The sequence below is a fragment of the Pleurodeles waltl genome, chromosome 4_1 (genome assembly GCF_031143425.1).
Source record: "Pleurodeles waltl isolate 20211129_DDA chromosome 4_1, aPleWal1.hap1.20221129, whole genome shotgun sequence".
Classification (NCBI taxonomy): domain Eukaryota; kingdom Metazoa; phylum Chordata; class Amphibia; order Caudata; family Salamandridae; genus Pleurodeles; species Pleurodeles waltl.
Genome location: NC_090442.1, coordinates 597,685,126 through 597,700,967, shown reverse-complemented (window position 1 = coordinate 597,700,967; position 15,842 = coordinate 597,685,126). Strand labels below are relative to the sequence as shown.

The window sequence follows — 15,842 nt, the reverse complement described above, 5'->3', positions numbered from 1 at the left end:
CATAGGAATCAATGAGAGAAAACTTAAAACATAATTATAAAATAGATAAAATCAGGCAATGCTTTTACCAATGTCTCCTTCTGTTTTTAGGTCGTGGTCATCAAGATGTCCTGTGGAGGAGCCGGAGACGTCCGGGCGGATCCCAGTTCCGGCAGGAACAGCTGCTGAATATCTTTGGAGCTTGTGCAGGACCACGGCAGGGGACACTTGGAAAAGCACTGCATAGGTCAACTTCAAGGTGAGTCCGTTGGGTCCCCTTGGAATGTAGAGGTCGTAAGCAATGGGGGACCCTTAGAGCACAACTGGTTCTCTGGTGTAGGGGCCAACAAGACCGGGAGAAGAGCAGATAGGTCAGCCAAGAGCTGTGCGCAAAGGTGCCCTTGGAGGTATGTAACTTTGAGTGAGGATTGCAGGTCAGCAGGGCCACTTAGGAGGGGGGTGAGGAGGAAGGGTGGGGCAGTTCTTATGCATACTTAAGTCCCTTGTCTGGAGCTTACTTCTGGCCCGCGTAGAGTCCGAACTGGACTTTTCTTCTCGGTGTCTGACATTGGGGGTCCAGTACCCCTGGCTATTGCATGATTCAGTTACTGGAGGTTGCAGTGCCAGCAAACTTGGCACACTTGCAGGGTTTGTTGTCCGAGTTTGTCAAATGGATTTTGGTCTGGCTGCTTTGTCCTGTTCCTTGGTCAGAGGCCGTTCAGTGAACTGGACTTCACTGGTCATTGCTTCTTTGTTGCAGGGAGTGAGGCCTTCACTCTGGAGGGAGGTCCTTGGCAATTTTCAGAAGAATGGAGTTCCTCTGGGGTTTTGAAGAGTCGATACAATGTCCAGTGAACCCCTCAGCGGTGAATGTCGAGTCCTGGCTGGCTTTGGTGCCTTTTTCTTTGTGCAGCAGGACTTCTGTTCTCGAGCCTTGGGTTTTCTTTGTTGCTGGCCTTCTTGTGTCCGTGGAATCTGATCTGCTGGTCCAGATGTGCCTACTAAATACTGAATTTAGTGGGTGTTTAGGGAAGTTCCTGGTAGTGACCAATTGGCCATCTACCTTAGCGAGGCTACACCGACTATGTGACCACTTCCTGTGGGCAGAGGTCACTCCCCTATCCCCGATTGGCTTATTTCATACCGTGCAAGATAGAGGAAAATAAAATGGAGGGGTCACCTTGCATGCAACATCTTAGGGGTGGAGAAGGTGGGGGGTGGCTACTTCTCTTGTCTTTTGTGCATTTTCCCACCGTTGCTCCTTTCAAAAGTGGGGATTGGCAACGGGGGCAGCCATCTGCTGCTAGCAGCAGGCTCAGGGTTGCGTTTCAAGGGTGGGAAGCCCTTTGAAGCTTGCAGGCAGGGCTGTGCAAATTCCTGGGGGAGGAGGGATAACACATCTGCCCAGGAAGGGCTTTGTTTTCTGAACCCAGAGAGCAAAAGCTCTCACCCCAGGGTTCCAGAATCTTGTCTGGTGGTAGCAGGCTAGTTGTGACCGGCCAGCAACCAAGCCAGGGTTAGTTAGCTCTTGCAGAGGTCACATCTAAGGTGGGCCCTGTGTACATTTTGCAATACATCCAATACTGGTACCAGTTTGGATTTATTGTCCTGAGTTGTTTGATACCAAACAACCCAGGGTTCAGAGTGGCCAACATGTAGCTGTGAAACTCGTACTGACCAGTGTCTAGCACATACATTTTAAATGCTGCTCTGTTCACTTACAATGTCCCAGGTTTAGCAAGGACACAGTAGGGACATATTGCTCATGCATCTATGCCCACGCATGCACTATAGTACACCCTGCCTTAGGGCTTAGAAGCCTGCCAGATGGGTGAATTACTAATATTGTATGCAGTGTGAATTGGACAGGTCAAACATGCTGTGTGCCATGTGAGTTTTGCATTTTAGGATTGCACCAGGACACTCATCCTGCAATCGCAGTGCTGGGTGCACGTGAATTCTTGGCTCCTGAGGGTGGCACAATCTGTGCTGCTGCCCTTAGGGGCCTACCCTCAGTACCCCATGCCCTGGGTACCTAACTACCATTTACTAGGGAATTACAGTGGAAGCTAAAGGTGTTGCCAATTGTGTCAATGCATCACAACAGTTTTGGGAAAAACATCTGGCCCAGGGAACTTGGTTAGCAGGGGCCCTGGGCACTAATAAGTTTGAAACCACATCAAATACCAGGCACAAAAATGGAGGGCTAACCACGTCAAATGAGGCCCTTTCTCACAGTCCCCACATTCAGCATCCTCTGCCAGTTTACCACTGTCATTAGGGAAGCAAGAGCAAAAGACCGTTGTATGACTGCGAGAAGCAATTCTTCAGCCAATATAAGTCATCTATGGAAGACACTTCAAGAAATCAATGGCTATCATTTTCCAGTTAGACAGTGGGTGTTTATGAGTTCTTCACTAGATCACCCAGCAGATCTTAACAAGGTTAAATAAAATTAGAATCTCTACCAATATCTATAGCACACTGCATCACACGAGAAGTGAGTCTGATCTAGAGGTCTCCCTCGAGAGTAAAGAAGTCCATCCTGATCACAAAATTGCAAACCCCATTAAGACTATTCCCCAAGCCCCATGGAAAATGGTGGGAATTCAGCACATGATCTACTTTGTGAACATCTGAGAAATCTATAAAATTATTCAAAAAGACCATTTACACCAAGTAGCCTGCAGAGAACATAGTCTACCCCTAGGGAACATCAAGGGAATGAATACCTGGCTGGTAAGGGTTACAAAAGACGATTCAACGTTTTCTCATGCACCATCACATGAGCTTGTTCAAGCTACAAGAAAACTTGATGTAGTGCCACTATAGAATATTGGTTTAATCAAAGTCAACATTTTAATTAAATCGTAAGTATCAATTTGAACCGGTGATAGTCACTGTGCCTAGTGGGAAGCACATCCTTGCCGTAGACTTACGTTGCTACTTGTGTTGAAGTGGATAAATTGGCTGGCCATGGTCATCACTCTGTTGCTTGGGATAATGTAGGAAACGCTGATCTAAAAAGAATAGCAACAATTTCAACATAAAATGGCAATATCTGAGGAAAGTTGTTTGCACAAACTTTCAGGCCTTTTATTTAAACAAATCTGCCCATCAGCAATACCACTTTAGGAACAAAAAGAGATATATTTTGTGTATCCCAATGCTCCTAATGAAACAGTGCATTCTGTGTTTTGTTAAATAACAATTAAAATTAATGGTCAAGGAAAACTCCAAACTCAATTGAAGTGGTGTGGAAATTACAAATCAATATTACTGCATATTTCCACCTCATTTGTGTATTGTTCAAATGTTGACCATACGCATGCAGCACTTCATCATACGGAAAAAACAGCCTAAATATAAGTATGTAAAAGTGTATTAAACTTGGGCAAACAACACAGAGAAATACCACTACCAGCTAGCAAGTGGCACCCAATCCTAGTCATTAGAATTGCAAGGTGTAATCATTAGAAATAAAAAGTGCAACTAAACTATTATTTTACCTGGTATCAATACAACTAGTTTACGACATATCAGATGGGACATAAATCTGCAAGTGTTACATCTGGTATTTTTTTAAATGGAGGAAAATATGCATTGCATTAGGCATATTGTGATTACCATTTTAATCACACGATTTACAACAGAGCTATTACCCTATCTCTGGGATATGAACAATAACATCAAACCTTACAAGGGGCTCCTTTTGCACCATTATCACATATGAAGTCAGCATAGAAAACTGAAAATTTCAGATGTCAGAGCAGGTGTGGAGTGTGGCAGGTGGGGTTTATTGGCATAGTGGAGATACATCACCACCGTATCAGAAAGAAACTAAGATAAAGGAACATCCATGTATTCAGTATTTAGGTACACTGCCTCCAGACTCAGAGTGCATCGAGTTATATGGTTCTGAAATATAATTTATGTTTTACTGTTTAATTATCCCAAACAAGGTAATACTGTAGCTAACAGTGGTATCTATCAATAGGTAAATCTTATTTTACAAATAGCATCCTACCCATGCCACTATACTTTCTGTTGCCCGTTCCCTGTGGCAAGGCGTGTGAAGAGCTCACAAAGGTATAACTGAAAATATGTTATAAAGTCATAGATCAAAAGCCTACTGATTCAGGAGTATTGCTCTAATACTTTTACACCTATTCAATGTTAATGCAAGGGTGCCACAGAAAAGTAAGTGGTGCAACCTGCCCCATCCAGCCACCGCCACCGAGTAGACTACTAAAACACAGCTCGGTGGCACTATGCCTGTAGCACTTAAAATACTTAAATGTTTGTACATAGTCATTGGTTTGGAGATCAGGATTCAAATCATAAGATATTCATTTTATTCACACTATAGCACCCACCTGAGTCCTAGGCACAATGTGGTACTTCAGAAGTTCCTGTAACTTTAATGAACCCTGTTAAAAAAGACAAGAACACAAATACAAATAAAATATCAAAATGAATTTTACCCATTGCCAGTTTTTACAACAAATACAAACTTCAGAAAACATGGCTTATCAATGACTGGAATAGAAAGCATATCTTGGTTTCATGTTCAAATTTGCAGAGGTCAGAGACAAAAACCATGCCTCGTGTTCGAAAACCTTTGAAGTTGGGAAGAACAGTAGTCTGTGCTTTTAACTCCTGTTAGAAGGGGACTGTAAGAAAATAAGTTACTTACCTGTAATTATAGTTCTCCAGTATGGAATCCTTCATAGATTCACATGCTTGAATCATTCCCCGCCGTTGAGATGGGAGTCCCCGGTACCTTAGAAAAGGCAATGTCCTCAAAGACATAATAGCCATAACATAAAAACTCTACATTTTAGTAATCTAACCAAGTCATTATGCAAAAAGGACCAAACTTGAGCCTCAGCCAGTCAGAGTGCCCCACTTTCCAAAACCCTCCTGAGAGAAGCGCCTCAGATTTTCTAAGCACTACTGCGTATGTTAAAGGTTGAACAAAACATATTGAAGGTGAGCTTCCCCCAGGATGTGGGTGGGTCACATGTGAATCTATGAAAGAGTCCAATACTGGAGAACTATACCTACAGGTAAGTAACGTATTTTCTTACTCCAATATTGGAACTTTCATAGATTCACATGCTTGAATCAGACTATAAAGCAGTATTCAGAGCACATTGCATTGACTTTACAGCATTCAAATGAATGAGAGATCACTGAGCTAATGCTAATAACATGAAAGCATTACATTCTATAAAGATAGTATAATCTATTTGCATACATATTTATATACTATGAAAGGTATATGCAAATGAAACATATAACGATCAAATCATGCAATATGCATAGCAGAAAAGAAGGATGGAGGGAGGTAAAGTGAGCTCACCGTTACTGGAACAGATGTCTCAGGACTGCCTAACCAACCGCCACATCTCCCTTAGGGATGGCATCCAGACAGTAATGCTTCGTAAACGTGTGAGTACTCTTCCAGGTGGCTGCTCTGCAAATGTCCTGCAGGGGTACACCTGCAAATAGTACCATGGACGCTGAGACGGATCTCGTAGAGTGTGCCCTTACCGAAGAATGTAAAGGCTTACCAGCAGCTTGATGGCAAAAGTTTATAGCAGCTACTATCGACCTGGTTATACTCTGCTTGGAAAGGGTCTGTCCCTTCCTCGGGGCACTAAACGTGATGAACAATTGAGTAGTCTTTCTAAAATGCTTAGTTCTTTCCAAGTAAAATTAGAGATTTCTTTTGATGTCCAACGAGTGCAGAGCTCTTTCCGCGAGAGATGTCGGGTTCAGAAAGAAAGATTTCAAAACCAACCGTTCGATAATATGAAAGTCTGATGGCACCTTTGGAACAAACTTGGGGTTCATACGAAGTATCACTCTATCCTGTTTAAATTGAAGGAAAGGCTCTTGAATGGTCAATGCCTGGATCTCACTGACCTGTCTAGAAGAAATAAGGGCTAACAGAAGAACTACTTTCCACGATAAGTGCTTTAAATCCGCTCTATGTATCGGTTCAAATGGGCGTTTCATAAGCTGAGAGAGAACCGTGTTGAGTTGCCAAGACAGTGGAGGAGGCTTTACTGGTGGAAAAGCTCAAAAGAGCCCTTTGAGGAATTGTTTGACCAATCTAGAAGACCAAAGAGATGGCGATGTCGGCGAACGCCTGAAGCGAGATATAGCCGCCAAATGCACCCTAATGGATGCATGCGCCAAGCCCGTCGACGCCAGATGGAGGTGATAAGGCAATATTCACTCCGGCGGAGACAGCAGCGGATCAATCTGGTCCTTCTGACACCACAAACAAAACCTTTTGATTTTAAAGCGTACAATTTGTTGGTGCTATCTTCTCTGGCTTTTGAAAGAATATTTAAAGGGGCGAACTCATTGTGTTAAGGAGCCAGGCCAACAATTTGAGTGGTCTGAGGTCCGGATGTAAAACTTGACCCTCGTTCCTTGTCAAGAGTTATGGTGAAACTTTCAGTGGAATGTGGTCTGTCTCTGAGAGCAGGAGTTCTGAGAACCAATGTTGGCGAGGCAAAAACGGAGCGATCAGGATGAGCCTGCAATGCTCTCTTTTGATCTTTGCAAGTACTCTTGAGATCAGGGGAATGGGTGGAAAAGCGTAGGCAAATATTCCGTACCATACCTTCGAAAACGCATTCCCCCAAGATCCCGGATGGTGAACCCAACTTGCATAAAAGCGGCATTTGGTGTTCTGCGGAGCTGAAAAGAGATCCAGTTTGGGTTTCCCCCACCTCCTGAAGACTTGGTCAAGCACCTCCTGGTTCAACTCCCATTCGTGACAGGAGGACTTCAGCCTGCTGAGAGTATCTGCTGTCTTGTTCTGCCTTCCTGGCAGATGTTCCGCTCGTAGACTGAGGCCATTCCGAATGGCCCAGTTCCAAATAGTCTGCGATTAACGAGATAGGAGAAGAGATTTTGTTCCCCCTTGCTTGTTTAAATAATGCATTGCTGCAGTATTGTATGTTCTTATGAGAACCGCTGAGTGTTTTATCATTGGGAGTAAAGCCTGCAGGACCAGGAAAACCACTCTAAACTCATGGATCCTGATGTGATATTTCCAGAAGGAGTTGCTCCACTTTCCGCTGATCTGCGGGTCTTGAAGATACGCTCCCCACCCCTCTAGGAAGGCATCCATGGTAATGACTAACGGAGGATGAGGAGGTAGGAAAGGAAGACCGACTGCGATGTTTAACTGGTCTTTCCACCAGTGGAGCGCTTGAATCACTTGACGAGTTACTGTGATGAAATCTTTTAATGAGCCCTCACTCTGTATCTATTGAAGATCTAGTTCCTCCTTCAGGGCACGCATTCTCAGTCGACAAAAGGGGACTAACTGTATGCAAGAAGACATCATCCCCAGAAGCAACTTGTAGGTGTGCACAGAAAGATACTTTTTTCTTTGTACTCTGTTAGATAAATGAGTCTCGCTTGCCTCTCCTTCGAAGGAAAAGCCTTGTCTCTGATGGTGTCGATTTTTGTCCCTAAAAGGGTTGTCACTCTGTTTGACTTGTTCCGATTCAAAGTGCGTCCCAGCTCATCGAATAATGCTATGCAAGCCTGTAAAGAAATGGCTCCCTGTTGCAGTTACCCCCCACTTTTTGCCTGATACTGATGCTGACTTGACTGAGAAGTGTGCTGTGACCCTGCTAACCAGGCCCCAGCACCAGTGTTCTTTCACCTAAAATGTACCATTGTTTCCACAATTGGCACAACCCTGGCACCTAGGTAAGTCCCTTGTAACTGGTACCCCTGGTACCAAGGGCCCAGATGCCAGGGAAGGTCTCTAAGTGCTGCAGCATGTCTTATGCCATCCTAGGGACCCCTCACTCAGCACAGACACACTGCTTGCCAGCTTGTGTGTGCTGGTGGGGAGAAAATGACTAAGTCGACATGGCACTCCCCTCAGGGTGCCATGCCAACCTCACACTGCCTGTGGCATAGGTAAGTCACCCCTCTAGCAGGCCTTACAGCCCTAAGGCAGGGTGCACTATACCACAGGTGAGGGCATATGTGCATGAGCGCTATGCCCCTACAGTGTCTAAGCAAAACCTTAGACATTGTAAGTGCAGGGTAGCCATAAGAGTATATGGTCTGGGAGTCTGTCAAAAACGAACTCCACAGCTCCATTATGGCTACACTGAATACTGGGAAGTTTAGTATCAAACTTATCAGAATAATAAACCCACACTGATGCCAGTGTTGGATTTATTAAAAAATGCACACAGAGGGCATCTTAGAGATGCCCCCTGTATTTTACCCAATTGTTCAGTGCAGGACTGACTGGTCTCTGCCAGCCTGCTGCTGAGAGACGAGTTTCTGACCCCATGCGGTGAGAGCCTTTGTGCTCTCTGAGGACAGAAACAAAGCCTGCTCTGGGTGGAGGTGCTTCACTCCTCCCCCCTGCAGGAACTGTAACACCTAGCAGTGAGCTTCAAAGGCTCAAGCTTCGTGTTACAATGCCCCAGGGCACTCCAGCTAGTGGAGATGCCCGCCCCCCTGGACCCAGCCCCCACTTTTGGCAGCAAGTCCAGGAGAGATAATGAGAAAAAACAAGGAGGAGTCACTGGCCAGTCAGCACAGCCCCTAAGGTGTCCTGAGCTGAGGTGACTCTGACTTTTAGAAATCCTCCATCTTGTAGAAGGAGGATTCCCCCAATAGGAATAGGGATGTGCCCCCCCCCCAGGGAGGAGGCACAAAGAGGGTGTACCCACCCTCAAGGACAGTAGCCATTGGCTACTGCCCTCCCAGACCTAAACACCCCCCTAAATTCAGTATTTAGGGACTCCCCAGAACCTAGGAACTCAGATTCCTGCAACCTAAGAAGAAGAGGACTGCTAAGCTGAAAATCCCTGCAGAGAAGACGGAGACACCAACTGCTTTGGCCCCAGTCCTACCGGCCTGTCTCCTGCCTTCCAAAGAAACCTGCTCCAGCGACGCTTTCCCCAGGACCAGCGACCTCTGAATCCTCAGAGGACTGCCCTGCTTCAAGAGGAACAAGAAACTCCCGAGGACAGCGGCCCTGTTCCAAAAAGACTGCAACATTGTTTCAGAGGAGCAGATTTAAAAACCCCTGCAATCCCCCCAAGAAGCGTGAGACTTGCAACACTGCACCCGGCGACCCCGACTCGACTGGTGGAGAACCAACACCTCAGGGAGGACCCTCCGGCGACTCCGAGACTGTGAGTAACCAAAGTTGTCCCCCCTGAGCCCCCACAGCGACGCCTGCAGAGGGAATCCCGAGGCTCCCCCTGACCGCGACTGCCTGACTCTAACATCCCGACGGCTGGAAAAGACCCTGCACCCGCAGCCCCCAGCACCTAAAGGATCGGAACTCCAGTGCAGGAGTGACCCCCAGGAGGCCCTCTCCCTTGCCCAGGCCCCCCCCCCCCCCCTTGCCTGCCTGCACCACTGAAGAGACCCCTTGGTCTCCCATTGACTCCCATTGGAAACCCAACGCTTGTTTGCACACTGCACCCGGCCGCCCCCGCGCTGCTGAGGGTGTACTTTTTGTGTGGACTTGTGTCCCCCCCGGTGCCCTACAAAACCCCCCTGGTCTGCCCTCCGAAGACGCGGGTACTTACCTGCTGGCAGACCGGAACCGGGGCACCCCCTTCTCTCCATTGAAGCCTATGCGTTTTGGGCACCACTTTGAACTCTGCACCTGACCGGCCCTGAGCTGCTGGTGTGGTGACTTTGGGGTTGCTCTGAACCCCCAACGGTGGGCTACCTTGGACCCCAATCTTAAACCCCGTAGGTGGTTTACTTACCTGCAAAAACTAACATTACTTTACCTCCCCCAGGAACCGTGAAAATTGCACTGTGTCCACTTTTAAAACAGCTAAATGTGTTTTATGTAAAAAGTATATATGCTACTGTGATTATTCCAAGTTCCTAAAGTACTTACCTGCAATACCTTTCAAATGAGATATTACATGTAGAATTTGAACCTGTGGTTCTTAAAATAAACTAAGAAAATATATTTTTCTATAACAAAAACCTATTGGCCTGGAATTGTTTCGGAGTGTGTGTTCCTCATTTATTGCCTGTGTGTATGTACAACAAATGCTTAACACTACTCCTTTGATAAGCCTACTGCTCGACCACACTACCACAAAATAGAGCATTAGTATTATCTCTTTTTGCCACTATCTTACCTCTAAGGGGAACCCTTGGACTCTGTGCATGCTATTCCTTACTTTGAAATAGCACATACAGAGCCAACTTCCTACAAAGCCCTTGTTGAGTCGTGAGATTCCTGATACGACTGCGCTTTATTAGCCAATCATCTAAGTAGGAACTCCGTTGAGCTGCCACTGCCCTTCCCACCTGCCTAGCATGATCTGATGGCTGGGGCCTGTGCCTGCTACCTCTTCCCTGCCTGTCAGAGTTCCAAGCCCCTATCCCCTCCCTCTTGTCCTCCATGGTCCATTTTGCTGCCACTCCCTTTTGCCCTCCATGCTCTGTTGTACTGCAACTGCTCCTCCTGCCTGCCCTGCGTGGTCTGTTGTGGAGCTGTTTCCCTTTCCCTCTCTTATCTGTGTCCAGCCCCTGCCCCTCCCTTCTGTCCTCCACAGTCCATTGTGCATGCCACTGCCTGCTTCTTCTTGCCCACAATGGCATGTTGTGCTGCCACAACCCCTTTTGCTTGCCATGCATGGTCTTCTGTGCTGGCACAGCCCCTCCTACCCTCCCTGTGTCTTCAGCTTGCTGCCACGACCCCCTCCAACCTTCCCTCTATTGTCTGAGTGTATACCATTATAGTCTCACTGCTGTCTTCCAAGGTGTGTTGTGCTTCCAGTACCCATCCTGCCTGCCCCCCATGCTCAGCTTGCTGCTTTTGCCCCCTTGCCCCATGCCCTCTGCTTTCCATATGCAGGCCACTATTTCCTCCCTCCTGCCATGTCTGGTCCATTGTTGTGCCCCTGCCCCCTCTTGCCTTCCCTTCATGGTCTCTTATGCTGCAACTGACCCTCCTGTCTGTCCGGTATGGTCAGTTTGCTGCCCTTGCCTCTTTCCCCTCTGTTTTCTGATGTCCATGTGCATGGTCCTGTTCCCTCTCTATTGTTTTCCATGGTCTGCTGTGCTGCACTGCCATTCTGCTTGCCCGGTGTGGTGTATTGTGCTGCTGCAAACCCTTACACCTGCCCTCTAAGGCGTGTTTGGTGCCCCTGCCCATCTCCTTTCATGTCCCTACCCCATTCCTCCTGCCCTCTGTGATCCAATGTACCATACTTGCCAACATTTTGTACTTCGTAAGAGGGAGACTGAAAAAGAAATCTGGGGAATTGATTTTCCCCATTGAGTACACTGAAAAAGAGGAAATTCTAGGCTGGAGACATAAAATAAAGACCTTTTGGGCTTAAAAACATCAGAAGTCTCCTGCCTGAATCGGGTCTGTTGGCATGTATGGTTGTACTGCCACTGCCTCTTCCTTCTGCCCTCAATGGTCTGTTATATTGCCCCAGCCTCACTTGTCTATCCTGCATGGTTAGTTTGTTGCCCTGCACCCCTATCCCCTGCCCTCCATGGCCCATTGTGGTGCCACTGACCCTCCTGCTTTCCCATTGTGGTCAACTTGTTGCCTCTGCACCCTCCCTCCTGCCCTCAATTTTCTGAGTCCGTGCCCCTGGCCTCTGCCTCCCCACGTTATTCTAATGAACAACTAGATTGCTAACATTCTACATTTATTACAAAAGTGTGGCACGCCTGACGTCATCTTAATGTAATCAAAACTCTAATAGCTAAAGCATTTCCTTTAAAAAATATAAAAAATAAGAGGGTCTTATTTCCATAGAAACTATGGTTAGTGCTCTAAAAACTAAAATGGGAACATATTGTCTGAGTTACCAAGTAGTGACAAAGCACTTTTACATGATTTGCTATCTTTGTGTTTTTTTATCCAGTTAATCACTTGATTATATATTTCACTCAGGGGAGAGGATGTGGCGTTATTGCCAGAACTACAGACTTTGTAACTGGGGCACCAGGTTGGAGTTTCACCATCAGCTGGACATCCAGTGATTCTGGGCAAATCACTTAGGGCCTCATTTCGACCCTGGCGGACCTAGGGCTGCCAGGGCAGCTGTGGTGGTTGGACTACCCCACAAGTGGCGGTCTGACCGCCACATCACGACCATGGCAGAGCCACCACGGTCGGACCGCTGACACTGCCAGGATGCCGTCAGTCAACAGCCTGGTGGTGCCGGTAGTCTCAATCCACCAGGGCAGCACTGCAAGCAGCGCTGCCCTCTGGATTATGAGCCCCATTTCCACCAGTATTTGCATAGTGGAAAGGTGGTGTCAGAGGCCCCATGGGGCCCATGCACTTGGTATGGGCAGTGCAGGTGCCCCCATGGACAGCCCAATCGAGCTTTTCACTGCCTAAATTATGGAAAGTGAACAGCGCAACGGGTGCTGTTGCACCTAACGCACCATAACATTGCCAGGAGCTCCATTACGAGCTGGTGTCAATGTTGTGGTGTGTGTCCCGCTGGGCCATCGGGCGGAAACGTTGTTTCAACCCACTGGCACAGTAGGAGACACGTAATGGGACCGGCAGACGGAAACCCGAGGTGTGGTTTTCTGGCCCAATGTGTTTGGCGGGCGGCCTTGCTCACCCACCAAACTTATAGGGCCAGATGTAGCAAGCAGTTTTGCCCATTCTGTGTCTATGGGAAAATGTGTTCTTACATATGGCCCATAATGAGGCCCTAATTCTTTCCATGTCTAAAGCCAAAATGAATGTGTCCTTGTGTAATGTAACTGATGGTCATGTAAAGCACTCTAATACCGATAAAATAGCAAAAAACAAAGAAATGGTTTTGCACACTTCTGTCATTGGGCTATACTTGAGCTACATTTGGGCTCTTTTTCTCTGGTGGCCATCTTAGGAGACTTATTTGTAATGAAGCTCACTAATCTCCTCATATACTGCAATATCATCAGTAGAAAATGCTTTAAGTTTACGACTTAGATTCCATCAAGTGGGCATTCAGATGTGTCACACTTTTGGTATAAATTTTGAATGTTAGCACTCTAGAACATTGCAGTAAAGCCACTGATCACCGGGGGTTAACTGGCAGTCTGCTGCTGGTGTTGAAAGTGCATGTTTCAGTCTTCATTTCTGAATGTTTTATTGAAATATAAGAGGAAGATATTTGAGAACTCCATTAAAATGTCTCCTATGTTTTCTTTCTACAGCACTAACCATAATTTCCATGACACAATGAACCCCCTAGTTTTCTTCCTTTCTAAATTAAATATTTTTGTTTACCAGTTTCATTCAATCAAGATGGCTTCAGGTGTGTCACAATTTTGTCATCAGTAAAACTGTTAGTGCTCTAGTTGTTCTTTAGAGCACTCTGGGAATCTAAAGTAGAACACAAGGAAATCAACTGAAAGCCTGCTCATGTTGGAAATTTGTGTTTTACTGAGAATGTCAGACTTCATTCTCATATGCCTGAGAAAGAAAGTGTGAATATACAGAAAATATGCTCTCATTTTAGCCTCCATCCATAACCTCTATGGGAAAATCATGAGAAAACAGTTTTATCTCACACATGATTCATGAAATCCCAGCAGGAGAAAATCCCATTAGAACACACTACAATTACTAAAATTAGTATGGTACCATGTCCCACAAAAAAATTAAGTAAGACAAAGGGCCAGGGTAGAGTCACCCAGACCTCTTAGCTTTGGTTCTGGGATTCCAGAGGGACCCTGCCAGTGCTAAAAAACATTTTTTTTTAAACAAATGTTGGTGTGATTTTGCAACAACGTTGCAAATTTGCAGTCATTTAAAAAAAAAAAACAAGAAAAAAAAAAACAAGCGCAGAATGCCAAAGGTGGGCCAGGTCCCAGGAACAGTGACATTTTGAACACAGCCCCAAGGACCGCCAACTTCCTGGGGCACAGTTTCTCATCAAATGCAGGGGATACGCCCAGCTCCCCCGCAACCCTGGGGACCACCACCTCACCAGGGCACAAGTAGAAATTAAATGCAGGAGGGTCGCCAGGCCCCCTGCAGCCCCAGGGACTACATCCTCCCTGGGGCTTTAAACAAATTGATTGTACGGGGCCGCACAGCCCCCGCCACCTCAGAGACCACCACCTCCCAGGGCTTTAAACTAAATACATGCAGGGAGCCACCTGGCCCCCTGCAGCCCCAGCGAATGCCACTGCCCTAGGGTACTATTGTAATAAAAATGCGGGGGAGCCACTTCGCCCCCTGCAGCCCCGAGGATCGCCACCTCCCTGGGGCACAATTTCTATTGTTATGTGTGGGGCGCTGCCCCCCCGGCAGCCTCAGGGACCTCTACTTCCCCGGGGCTTTAAACTGAATACATGAGGGGGTCACTGAGCCCCCTCAGCCCTGTGGACTGCTACATCTCTGGGGTTCTATTGCTGATGAAATGCATAAGGGCCTCTCGACCCCCCGCACCCATGGCGACCGCCACCTCCCCAGGGCACAACTTCTATTGTTATCCGGGGGGGAATGCGAGCCCCATCCCCCATAGCCCCAGGGACCGCCCTCTCTCTGGGGCACATCTTCTGAATCTAATGCGGGGGATACCCACCCCCACTGAATCCCCATGGACAGCCACCTCCCTGGGGCTAATTTTGAAAAAGATAGGGGTCGGTTGGGGACCCTCAGGCCCCAGGGACCACCACCTCCCTGTAGGAGGCTGGCCCTCTACGTAGTGTTCAAAACTAGGCATGCTTTGCAGGGGGTCCAGGAAACCACACATTGGTTTCCAGAGGTAAAAATTAGACCAACTTAAGGTAGCTGGTGGAGCAGTTAGGCTAATCCAGGGGATGTGCTAAGTATTTGTTGTACTCACAAATCCAATCATACACCACACACACTCAATGAATAACTCCAGACCAGAATTTATAAAAATACTTCAGACTTTTATATAATTTTTAAGACCAAGAGTTTTAAAATCCGTTAAGTACTTTTCGACTTATGACTTTTTCAAGTTTTAATAAAGTTAATGTACATTTGAGTTACCAGTCTCTCCTTTTGCAGGATGGTCGAAGAAGTTGGGGGGCACACTGTGCCAGCTGGAGAGCCTCAGGCGGCTCCCGGTTCTGGTGGGAGCAGCGTTGGAAAGTCTGTTGGCACAGGCACATGGCAACCCGGAGGGTCCACTTGGAAAAGGAGCTGGTTTGCAGATTTGAAGATGGTGCCTTTGGCTCCCCTTGGGCTGTTGAGGTCATAAGAGGTTGGGGACCTGTGGAGCACATCTGGTTCCTTCTTGCAGGGCGGCCGGATGCAGGGCGAGTTGGAGATCCAGTAGCTGTCCGCATCAGAGTCCCGTGGAGCTGGAGGTGAGTCTCTTTGAGGGCTGCTTACAGGACAACGGGGGCACTCTGTTTGGAGGTCCAGGGTGTTTCTGAAGTCTCTCGACTGAGGCTTCCTCCTGAACCTTTTTCAGCTCTGAGGGAGCTGGTTTTCTGGTTGTCTGACGTCAGCAGACCAGTCCCCAGGGTATTGGCGTAACTCGGCCACAGGAGAGCACAGTGCCACCAAACTGGGCACACTTGTAGGACACATCCGGACGGTAGTTGGTGTGTCATTGAGTCCAGCTGTGACTTCCGGTTACTGAGATATTGGCCAGTTGGTTAAATGACCCTCACCAGTTTGTTGGTTCTTGCTTGGTTGTTGAGTGGTACCTCCACTCAGAAGGAAGATCTGGGGTGATTCTTGAAGCCTGGAGGTCCCCCGGGTTTCTTGGAGTTAGTCCAGTGTCCAGCTCCTCTGCAGCGGCGATTTCCGTGTTCTGGGTGCATCAAGCCGGGTTTGGCATCCTTTTCTTGTGCAGCAGGTCCACAGTTCTCTAGCT

The 15,842-nt window shown here is 47.2% G+C and overlaps 1 protein-coding gene across 1 annotated transcript in view; it reads right to left on the bottom strand.

The window, feature by feature from the left end:
- Nucleotides 1-15,842, bottom strand: part of STAB2 (stabilin 2) — an 805,158-nt gene that overhangs the window by 570,627 nt on the left and 218,689 nt on the right. The window contains 2 exon segments of the mRNA XM_069228991.1: nucleotides 2,919-2,999; nucleotides 4,356-4,409. Coding sequence (XP_069085092.1) covers nucleotides 2,919-2,999; nucleotides 4,356-4,409 — 135 coding nt within the window.